The following is a 12441-nucleotide window of genomic DNA, read 5'->3' as shown; positions in this document are numbered from 1 at the left end:
AAAAAAAAAAAAAAAAAAGAAATTCACTCAAAATCACATGACTACAAAATTGAACAACCTGCTCCCGAATGACTCGAGTAAATAATGACATTAAGGCAGAAATCAAGAAGTTCTTTGAAACTAGTGAGAACCAAGAGACAACATACCAGAATATCTGGGATGCAGCTAAAGCAGGGTTAAGAAAGAAATTTATAGCACTAAATGTCCACATCAAAAAGCTAGGAAGATGTCAAGTTAACAACCTAACACTACAACTAAAAGAACTAGAGAACTGAGAGCAAACAAACCCCAAAGCTAGCAGAAGACAAGAAATAACCAAAATCAGTGCAGAAGTGAAGGAGATAGATAGAGACACAAAAAACCTTTCAAAAATCAACAAATCCAGGAGTTGGTTTTTTGAAAAAATTAATAAAATAGATAAGCTTCTAGCTAGACTAATAAGAAAAGAGAGAATAATCAAATAAACACAATCAGAAATGATAAGGGGGATATCACCACCGACCCCCACAGAAACACAAACAACCATCAGAGAATACTATAAACATCTCTATGCACATAAAGTAGAAAATATGGATAAATTCCTGGACACATATACCCTCCCAAGACTGAACTAGGAAGAAATTGAGTCTCTTAAATAGTCCAATTACAAATTCTGAAAATGAGGCAGTAATAAATAGCCTACCAATCAAGCCCAGGACCAAACAGATTTACAGTTGAATTCTACCAGAGGTACAAAGAAGAGCTGGTACCATTTCTACTGAAACTATTCCAAAAAATTGAAAAGGAAGAACTCCTCCCTAACTCTTTGTATGAGACCAGCCTCATCCTGATATCCAAACCTGGCAGAGATAGAACAAAACAAGAAAACTTAAGACCAGTATCCCTGATGAACATCGATGCAAAAATCCTTAACGAAATACTAGCAAACTGAATTCAGCAGCACATCAAAAAGCTTGTCCACATGATCAAGTTGGCTTCATTCCCAGGATGCAAGGTTGGTTCAACATATGCAAATCAATACATGCAATTCATCACATAAACAGAACTAAAGACAAAAAACACATGATTATCTCAAAAGATGCAGAAAAGGCCTTCAATAGAATTCATTATCCCTTCATGTTAAAAACTCTCAGTAAACTAGGAATTGAAGGAACATACCTCAAAATAACAAGAATCATATATGACAGACCCACAGCCAATATAATCCTGAATGGGCGAAAGCTGGAAGCATTCTCCTTGAAAACTGGCACAAGACGAGGATGCCCTCTTTTACTACTACTATTTAACATAGTATTGGAAGTTCTGACCCAGGCAATCAGGCAAGAAAAAGAAATAGAAGATATTCACATAGGAAGAGAAGAAGTCAGATTATTATCTTTGTTTGCAGATGACATGATCCTATATCTAGCAAACCCCATCGTCTTATGATGTATTTTCATAAAATCAGCTTAAGCTGGTAAGCAACTTCAGTAAAGTCTCAGGATACAAATTCAGTGGCAGAAATTGCTAGCGTTCCTGTATACCAACAATAGGCAAGCAGAGAGCCAAATCACTAATGAACTCCCATTCACAATTGCTACAGAAAGAAAATACCTAGGAATACAGCTAACAAGGAAAGTGAAGGACACCTTCAAGGAGAACTATAAACCACTGCTCAGATAAATCAGAGAAGACATAAACAAATGGAAAAACATTCCATGCTTATGGATAAGAAGAATCAATATCTTGTTAATGGCCATACTACACAAAGTAATTTATAGATTCAGTGCTATTCCCATTAAACTACCATTGACATTCTTCAGATAATTAGAAAAATCTATTTTAAGATTCATATGGAACCAAAAAAGAGCCTGAATAGCCAACACAATCCTAAACAAAAAGAACAAAGCTGAAGGCATCATGCTACCCAACTTCAAACTATACTGCAAATCTACAGTAACGAAAACAACATACTGCTGGTAAAAGAACAGACACATAGACCAGTGGAATAGAACTAAGCCCACGCATCTACAACTGTCTGATCTTCAACAAACCAGACAAAAGCAGTGAGGAAAGGATTCTCTATTTAATAAATGGTGCTGGGAGAACTGGCTACCATATGCAGAAAATTGAAACTGGACCCCTTCCTTACACCATAAACAAAAATTAAGACAGATTAAAGACTTGAATATAAAACCCAAAACTATACACAACCCTGGAAGAAAATCTAGGCAATATTATATAGGACACAGGTATGGGCACATATTTCATGATGAAAACCCCAAAAGCAATTGCACCAAAAGCGAAAATTGACAAATGGATCTAATTAAACGAAAGGGCTTCCACACAGCAAAAGAAACTATTCTCAGAATGACCAGACAGCCTACAGAATGGGAGAAAATTTTTACCATCTATCCATCTGACAAAGGTCTAATACCCAGAATCTACAAGGAGCTTAAATAAATTTACACGAAAAAAAACAGACTCATTAAAAAGTAGGCAAAGGGCATGAACAGACATTTCTCAAAAGAAGATACACATGCAGCCAACAAACATGGAAAAAAAGCTTAACATTACTGATCATTAGAGAAATGCAAATCAAAACCACAATGAGATACCATTCCCACACCTGTCAGAATGGCAGTTATTAAAAAGTCAAAAAACAAAAGATGCTGGCGAGGTTGTGGAGAAAAAGGAATGCTTTTAAACTATTGGTGGGAGAGTAAATTAGTTCAATCATTGTGGAAGATAATGTGGTCATTCCTCAAGGACCTAGAGGCAGAAATACCCTTTGACCCTGCAATCCCATTACTGGGTATATAGGCAAAGGAGTAGAAATCATTCTGTTATAAAGATACATGCATGCATATGTTCACTACAGCACTATTCACAATAGTAAAGACATGGAATCAACCTAAATGCCCATCAATGATAGACTGGATAAAGACAATGTGATACATTTACACAACAGAATACTGTGCAGCCATAACAACTAACGAGATCATGTCCTTTGCAGGGAGATGGATGGAGTTGGAAGTAATTATTCTTAGGAAACTAACACAGGAACAGAAAACCAAACGCTACATGTTCTCACTTGTAAGTGGGAGCTGAATGATGAGAACACGTGAACACAGGGAGGGAACAACACACACTGGAGAGGGAGGGAGAGCATCAGGAAGAATAGCTAAGGGATACCGGACTTAATACCTAGGTGATGGCATGATCTGTGCAGCAAACCACCATGGCACACATTACCTGTGTAACAAACCTGCATATCCTGCGCAGGTACACCTGAACTTAAAAGTTGAAAAAAATAAGAGTTTAAAAAATTAAAATGCCAAAAAAAGATTAAGAAAACCTGTTCTGATTTACCTCACTCTTTTACAGGCTGAGAAATCTAAGGCTTTATGGACTTTATCAGAATCCTTCTGTTTAATGACACTGCTCAGGAAAGATTGTTCTGTTTGATGCTTTTCATTTAGAAGTTTATTGTGAATAACAATGCCTGTCTGGACACTAGACAGTAATTAAACACAGTCCATCTGTACTGAAGCAGTAACAGAATATGCTCTCTGATCTTCATTAATTGCATCATTTATTTTTATGACATCATGAGAAGATTTTGGTTAGTCCGAGTGACATTGAAATCTAAAATAACTATTAAATTAGGGAACTCTGGATTCACAATACAGGGATTCATGTTTTTAAATACATAAGAATTCTTTAATTCTGTCCCAATTGCTTGTGCCATTTTTATGTCCCTTAATCCTTTTCAGCATCTTCCTTATTAAAATGAAGTTTCTTGTTGGAGACAGTAGGAAGCTATCCATCTCATCCAACAATAATTGTGTGTCCCCTGTGTGCTAGGCCTACCTGGCAAGGATGATATAAAAATGACTGATAGTATCATCAAGGAGTACAATGATACTTTAGACTTATTAGTACCAAAAATCTTCTCTCATGTAAACAGAAAATTTGAAAGAAAATTTAGAAAGTAACACTTTGGAAGGGGACATGAGCAACTTTCCAAATTGTTTTGTATCAGGCATCATTCAAACCTTCCTACAGGAAATGATGAGTGCTATTGTTTCAGCAAGATTTGCTATTTACTAACTATTTTAATATGTTGCATTTTAGGAGGATTCCAGTGCTGGGGAAGACAGTGTTCATGACAGGTTTATAGGTCCGCTTCCAAGAGAAGGTTCTGTGGGTTCTACCAGTGATTATGTCAGCCAAAGCTACTCCTACTCATCTATTTTGAATAAATCAGAAACTGGTAAGATTTGTTGTTGTATTTTCATAAAATCATAGGGCATTAGCTCCAAAGTAATCTTAGTGATTTCAAGCCTAATCCTCTTGTTTTATGGATAAGAAAACTGAAACCTAGAGCAGGAGTACTAGCTAGCAGCCACAAAGTTAGGAAAAGTATGTGGTTTACTTTTCCTTCAACCCATTGTTGTTTCTACTATATTGCTGCTGCAACTATTTAATAATAATATAAATATTATCGAATATTATGTTTTGAAGGAAGACTTTTTTCTTTTCTTGTCTTTGGTTTTTTTGAGACAGAGTCTTGCTCTATTGCCCAGCCTGGAGCACAGAAGCATGGTAATGGCTCACTGCAGTCTTGAACTCCTGGAGTCAATCGATCCTCCCACCTCAGTCCCTTAAGTAACTGAGATTATAGGTGTCCTGGGCACAGTGGCTCACACCTATAATCCCAGCACTTGGGGAGGCCAAGGCAGAAGGATTGCTTGAGCCTGGCAGTTGGAAACCAGCCTGGGCAACCTAGCCAGACACCATCTGTACAAAAATCAAAATAAAAAAATTAGTGGGGCATGGTCGCTGTTGCTTGTAGTCCCAGCTCCTCAGGAGGCTTAGGTGGGAGGATTGCTTGAGCCCAGGAGGTCTAGGTTGCAGTGAGCCATGATGATGCCACTGTACTCGGGTGATTGATTGAGACCCTGTCTCAAATAAAAAAGAAAAAAAGTTCAAGACTTCTTTTTAATAATTTTCTATTTTGACTATACTCTTAAATTTTTAAAGTAGACTTCCTCCAGAAAGGAAAGTCTGTGTTGTCTACTTTTAACAGTACTTCCATTTTGAAGCACATGGGCCATGCTTATTTTATGGTTCTGTTGTGTTATCTTTTGGTTTAATCATGTGCTTGAAATGAATCGTGTCATTTTGAAATTTCTGTTTTTTTCTGAATACGATTAAGCCTACATTTTTCAATTTTTTCACTTTATTGAGCAAGTAAAATGGCTTTTTTATGCAAAGGTTTATTTACATATAAGATTGTGTAATCACTTAATGAATAAATCTTGATAAATTTACATATTATTTCATCTTAAAACAAATCTTTGCAATAGATAGTATGCATAAAATAATAGTATGTTTTATGTTGAAGGAAATGGAAACTGGGGTTCAGAGAAGCCTTTGATTGCATATCTCATTAATGGTGTTTCATGCTAAGTATGGCTTCAGAAACTTTACTCTTAGAACTTCAAACCAGAGGTGATTTTAAATATTACATTACAAATATCAGTGTAAAAAAAACACTATAGTGTTACATTGCAGATTTCTGATTTTTAATTTTATTATGTTATAGAGATAGGGTCTTGTTCTGTCACCCAGGCTGGAGTGCAATGGTAAGATCATAGCTCACTGCAGCCTTGAACTCCTAGGCTCAAACGATCCTCCCACCCCAGCCTCCCAAGTAGCTTAGTACTACAGGTGTGCACCACAATGCCTGTCTTTTAAATTTTTGTAGAGACGAGGTCTCACTATGTTGCTCAGGCTAGTCTCGAAGTGATCTTCCTGCCTCAGCCTCCCAAGTAGCTAGTATTACAGGTAAAAGCCATGGTGCCCAACTCCAGATTTTGTTTTAATGTCATCTGTAATCTTTCATTTACTGTATTTTGTAATTAGAATTTAGAATAATTTCCTCATATCTAGTTATTGTGCAGCTTTAGTGGTTTATTTGTTCTGGAAATAATAGTAAAACCTGATTATGTTTGGTATTTAGGATCCTTTCTATCAGTAGAACTTTTTGTAGCAAACAACCGCAATAAAAAAGAATACAAAATTATCTTTGATTTCAGATAATAGGAGGTAATAAAACTGTTTCCCATTACACTATCTAGAGTAGTGATTCTCAGATTTTAATTTCTTTAAAAATTAATTTTGGGGATACTTTGTTAAAAATGCAGATTCCGGCCGGGCACAGTGGCTCACTGTTGTAATCCCAGCATTTTGGGAGGCCGAGGCCGGCAGATCACCTGAGGTTGGGGTTTGAGACCAGCCTGGCTAACATGGTAAAACCCTGTGTCTACTAAAAATACAAAAATTAGCTGGCCATGGTAGCAGGTGCCTGTAATCCCAGCTACTCGGGAGACTGGGGCAGGAGAATCATTTGAACCCACAAGGTGGTTACAGTGATCTGAAATTGTGCCACTGCACTCCAGCCTGGGCAACAGAGCAAGACTCCGTCTCAAAAAAATAAAAAAGAAAAAATGTAGGTTCCAAGGCATTACTTCCCAAAATGCTGATACAGCTGCTCTGTAGTAGCCTGGAAGAAATTGCATTTTGTTTTAAATAAGCACCCTAGATTATTCTGAGATAACTGAAACACTGTGAGAGAGTTCCAGATTTAACAAATCAAGATTCTTGCGATATTTGCCTTGTCTTCTGACAGTTGATTCAGTCATTTTTGCACCAAGTATTTACAGAACTCCTACTTTGTGCTGTGTACTAACTTCAACTTCCTGTGGCTCTCTGAGGCCTGTGAATTCCTTGAGACTGAGACATGCTTTTTAAAAACGCTCTTTCTTTGATTATACAAATATAATACATGTCATTGTCTTACTATAAAATAAAAACGTGAAAATAATTTACAGTATTACTAGCATCACTTCTAGCAATTTTGCATATTTTTATCTTATCTTTCCTCTATATGTGTACTTTTCAGAAAATGGAGAATCCTGAGTAGATTTTTAATCAATGTTTTTCACTTAATACTATATGAGGAGTAATTTTTAATGTTATTAAATAGTATTTTAATATGGGGCTTTAAATGGCTGAAAAATAGTTTCATTGTATAGGTTTAGATATTTAAACTATAGTTATTAATATTACTGATACTATTATGAACATTCTTATACATACATTTTTGTTTTCATCTCTGATTATTTCCTAAAGATAAAAATTTCCAGAAATTATATTAGTAAGTTGAAGTTTACTTTAAAAAATATTTTTAGAAGTCTTTGCTATACATTGCCATGTAATCATAGTCTTTGTTCACATTTACTGTTCCTCACACACCTCTGCTTCACTCCCTTTCCCTACCTGTACATTTTCCTGCAGTGTTCTAGAGGTCCTGCCTTTCTGAGTTACTCTATAAGCTTCCAAAGGGGTTATATTCAGAAATTATTTTATCAGGGGTTGTGTTCAGAAATTATTTTATCAGATAAAATTATTTTATCAAAGTACTGAGTTTGCATTTTCCTTAAGAAATTGTTATAAATTTTGGCACCATGTGTGAAATGTTCTTATTAGACAGTGCTCTCATGATTTTAACTTGGGGCTCTAGAAACACATTTTTCAGTAAAGCAATGGGTTTGGGTACTCAACATACTCTTTCCTGTCTCTTTCCTACCACGTCCCACTGGTAGCCACTGTTGATAGGAGATGGTGGGTGGGAGAGAAATAAGGAGTAGATGGAAGGCTAATGTGAACTTACAAGTGATTAGAAACTAAATCCATGATACCTGTCTTTGGCCAGTTTCTTTAACAACCTTTTTATCTACTTCAAGAGTTGGCCTATTTGATTCTACTTCACTGGGCCTGTTTGATTTCTCCTTTCCTAGTGGTTGGTTCTGTTTAGGATTTCTTTTTGCATGTGCCCTCTACTGGATGGTGTATGTTCTTATATTCTTCTTGCTTACTGACTTATACTAAAAATATTGATTCATAACTATTTCAGATGTAGAATCCACTTGTTAATAGCTGCCATTTGAAGTTTGTTGATTTAGACAGTGCCTAATGAGAAAGGTTTCTGGTAATTCATTAGCACTTTTAATAGTGTCGCCAAAATCTTCATACTTTTGGAAAATAGTACATTTATGTGACACAGTGTTCATTCTGTTTAAATATGGTGCCAAATCAAGTACAAAAGATCATAGAGTTATATGTGATTTTTATAGCTAATGGTAAAATAAAGAGCTATGGCAAAAATTAATTGCCATTACTCTCTTCTTCTCTTCTCAAGCCTACCCCCGAAACATTTTTTTAAGCCCAGTAAAGGGAAACAAGGTCACAAACAAGTGATACATGATTGATGTGTATGTACACAAAGGATGATAATAGTATTCATTTACCTTGTAAGGCTCCAAGTAGATTGGTTCTACCCCAGACTGTTGAGGAATTGGGAGAAGGAGGACGGAGAAGAAGGGAAATCCCAGGGCAGCCTCAGCTCAGAAAAAGATACAGAACAACCTGGTCTCCTGGCCAAAGTGCTGTTGTTTGTGGGAAAGGATCTGTTTGTATGAACTAATGAAATAATGTTTTTTATTATTAATAATCAGGTTAGATACCATACAAACTTGTGTTACTTGTAAGTCATACACATTGCCTCCTCATGTGCATCTGCTACTGTGCTAAGTAATAGGAGAGAGAGAAATCAGATTCAACCCCTGCTTTCACAGTCTGATGGGGAGGACATATAAGCACACAGGTCATTACAAAACAGTGAGATAAAGGCTCTAATATGAATTAAATATAGGATCCTATGAGAACAACTCAAGTGGGGAGTAGTCTGGAATAGAAGCATTTTAAAATAATACAGTGATGTAGATTAAGATATAAACCACCCATGCATACACGGTTCTTAAAATAAAGATGAAAAAAATAAAAGTTTGAACCTTAGTACAAAGTGAAAAGCAGATAGCTACCATACTTGGTCTTTTCTTGGAATCATACAAGCACAGATGGTGTGGGATCCATATTACCCTTTGCACAGCATGCTGATCTATAGAATTTCATTGACAGGCTTGTGGAAACAGACGAAGTCACTCTGCATTACTTAGAGTCTCAGCTTTTGTGAGTTTGCATGTAGTGAATTTATCTTGTATGTTATTCATTCTTACAGAAATTGGTTTATAGGACTTAATGACAGGGATAACTGGTTCTTTGTAGTCTTTCTACATTGGATGTGTGTGATGCTATTTAAAGGAATATGTTTATACTTTTCCATTATAATCTAGTTTTAATATGTTTAAAAGTTTAATATGCTTAAACTTTTAGATTTGGGGGAAAAAGATTATGTCTATGCCAGTAACACATACTTTACTAAACATATTACCCTTGAAATGTTATTTAATGTCATATAATCTCCATGTATATCTCTGGACATAACTATAACAAGGTATCCTGACATTTTCTGCAAAACAAAGCCTACTTAGAGCACATATTAGAAAAGGGATCTTTTCTTAGGTGCTATTGAACAAATTGAAATAATTTCCAAATGAGTAGTAACTTTAACCTCTGAATCTTTACTATGAATTAAATTCTTACTATGTTTTTGTTATTTTTAATGTAAATACTGATTAATGTATATTTGTATTTTCTCTTTAAAGGATATGTGGGACTAGTAAACCAAGCAATGACTTGCTATTTGAATAGCCTTTTGCAGACACTTTTTATGACTCCTGAATTTAGGAATGCATTATATAAGTGAGTATTCTGAAAACTTTTATAAATAAAATTGATTTAAGAATGAAAATATTGCCTTTAACAAAATTTATCTTCTTGCAGTTATTTTAAAATTTGGGGCATTTCTCACACCATAAGATGTAACTTCTTTCCTTACATAATAACAAAGATCTTGTGAAAAACAGGTATATGGAAAATGTGTGCAGAGAGAGAATCAGAAGTATATAGAGAGCAAAAGGATAAAATTGATAAGATTTATATATAGGGTAAAAAGCTTCCCTCTCTCGTAGCCTTAACACCCTTTATGAAGAAATAAATAACTACTTTTGAGATAATTTGAATATATAAATCCATACTCTCCTTCCACCTATCAATTTAAGAATCCAGAGGTTTTTTTTTTTTAACTTGCAAGTTTTGTTTCTAATTAAAATACAATATTTACAGCTTGTTTCATGTGCCTGTGTGTGCGTGTGCGTGTGTGTGTGTGTTTCTAAAAGACTCCATATACATCAGATGGTTTAAAATGCTCTATGGAGGAAGTCTATATTTAAGTAAACCCTGAAGTCAGACATTTATTTTTATGAATATCCTATTATGACACATTTAACACACCTTTGCTTTGATATTTTCTTTAAGATAAACACATAATTTTTTAGTTTTTAAGGATACTTTTAAGTATGAGTAAACTGATTTTTTTTCCCTTTTTTTGTGTTACTTTCCAGTAACATCTTTAAATTACTGTAAATATGTATATAGGTTATTTTTGGAACTTTTAATATTGCTGATTGTATTGCTCAGACAACATTATATCACCATTAAATTCATCTATCAGCTTGTCATCTGAACTTAACTTGTAAAAGTTGATGTATTTGTCATTCCATATGCATGTATCGCCCTGTAGTGTTTAAATGCTAGGCACTTGGTGGATAGAGAGGGAATTAGATATAAGATCTTTGTTCTTGAGTAATTTATAAATCTTTCTACAATAGCAATATGTGTATGTTTGAAATGGTTTAAATAACATTTAAAGACAGCCAAATACCATTAGAGGTTAAAGAGAAGAAAGGTTGGTGAAACTTGGAGAAGAAAGTAAGCTTCAGGTAGGTCATGAAGCTAGGTGTAGTTTGGCCAGGTTGAGAAGAAAGAGAATACACTGTGCAGATAGGAGGCTTGTCAAAAGTGAAAGTAAATAATAGTAAGAGCTACCTGAGTGTTAGTTATTGTTTGTATCAGGTAGTGTTCTGAGCACTTTATGTATAGACTCACTTAATTCTCATAGTAACTGTATGAATTTTATGCTATTATTGTCAGCATTTTATAAAGAAGGTAACTGAAGGCACAGAGAAATAGCTTTGCCTGAAAGCACACTGCTAGAAGTTGCACCTAGTAGATGCCAGGATTCACTACTCTATTCTGCCTGTACACTAGCTGATGCCAACAAGCACAGTGTGTTGCAGGGGGGTCCAGGAGATCATCACCAGAGTTTTGTCATAGTACTGGAGGATGAAGTTAATAGATAGAGTTCAGAGCCTGCTCTCAAAACTAGCACAGACCAGATAGCTGGACGATATGCCTGTTTTGGAGAGTATGCATAGGAACGGGGATCATGGACACTTGTTTAACCATCTGTTTTAATACTTGGAAAGTAGACTGTAAATTTACGGCACTGTAGGGGAAATTAAGAGCATAGCCAGGGTTATTCATCATCTAACATGTATTGGACACTTACTACACAGTGATACCAGGCATTCTTTTTAGGTATAAGGATTAGAGTAAGACAAAGTACCTCATTTAGAGCTTATATAAAACTATATATCAGCTCATTTCACAGAATCATATATGGTAGGTAGAAAACAAAGCAGAATAATGTGGAAGGAGTAATTGTCAGGAGAAGAGGAGGGGAGGGTCACAGCTTCAGGTAGTAGATAGTAAGGGGGCCTCCCTGAGGACATTCCAGGAACTTCACAGGAACAAGCCCTCTAAAGGTTTATGGTAAGAGCATACAAGGCATAAGAAGCCAGAAGTGTGAAAGTCTTCGAAAAACAAAAGAAACTAGAGATCCATTGTGACAATCCCAGTGAGTAAGGAAGTGGGAGCCAGACATGAGGTCAAACAGAAAGGAAGGCCTTGAGATTGTGAGAATAGAGTGAAGTTTATAGCAGGTAGGGAAACAAAGCCTGAGAGCACTCATGATGTTCCTTAATGTAGAACTAAGAACCTCATTGAACTATCCACAGAGTAGTGCTAGTGTAAAAGGATAAACTATCCATAGAGTAGCACTACTGTAAAAGAATAGACTAGCCACAGAGTAGCACTAGCGTAAAAGGATAGACTAGAGAGTAGTGCTAGTGTAAAAGGATAGACTAGAGAGTAGCGCTAGTGTCCTGAGAGTAGCGCTAGCATAAAAGGATAAACTATCCAGCGAGTAGCGCTAACGTGAAAGGATAGGGTTCTGTTTATTTTCTTTACTTTTTGTGAAGAAGGCAATAGATAACCTGCCACTTGATTTGGAGTCATGTATGTGATGTGTTCAATACATTGTTTTAGGGAAATTTATATAGTGCAGTGTGCAGGATTGATCTGAAAGACAGAGAACCCTGGAGGAATCTGTTATTAAACCAGGCATGGATATATTAGAGTCAGAATGATGATGGTGGCAGTGGTTATATTTGAGATTGAAAACTAACATGGCTTAGTAACAAATTATACTTAGGAGTAAAGGAAAGGAAAGAATCACATATGCACTAAAGT

At 35.7% G+C, this 12441-nt stretch overlaps 1 protein-coding gene across 3 annotated transcripts in view; it reads left to right on the top strand.

Annotated features, from left to right (window-relative positions):
• Positions 1 to 12441, top strand: part of USP47 (ubiquitin specific peptidase 47) — a 118868-nt gene that overhangs the window by 47773 nt on the left and 58654 nt on the right. For all 3 annotated transcript variants that reach the window (XM_011954280.1, XM_011954279.1, XM_011954278.1), the window contains 2 exons: positions 4117 to 4255; positions 9615 to 9711. In XM_011954280.1, the coding sequence (XP_011809670.1) occupies positions 4117 to 4255; positions 9615 to 9711 (236 nt within the window). The remainder of the gene's footprint in view (positions 1 to 4116; positions 4256 to 9614; positions 9712 to 12441) is intronic.

Source organism: Colobus angolensis, unplaced genomic scaffold (genome assembly GCF_000951035.1).
Source record: "Colobus angolensis palliatus isolate OR3802 unplaced genomic scaffold, Cang.pa_1.0 Scaffold380, whole genome shotgun sequence".
Taxonomy (NCBI): Eukaryota; Metazoa; Chordata; class Mammalia; order Primates; family Cercopithecidae; genus Colobus; species Colobus angolensis.
Note: the sequence above shows the minus strand (reverse complement) of the source record. Positions and strands in the feature narration are given on the sequence as shown.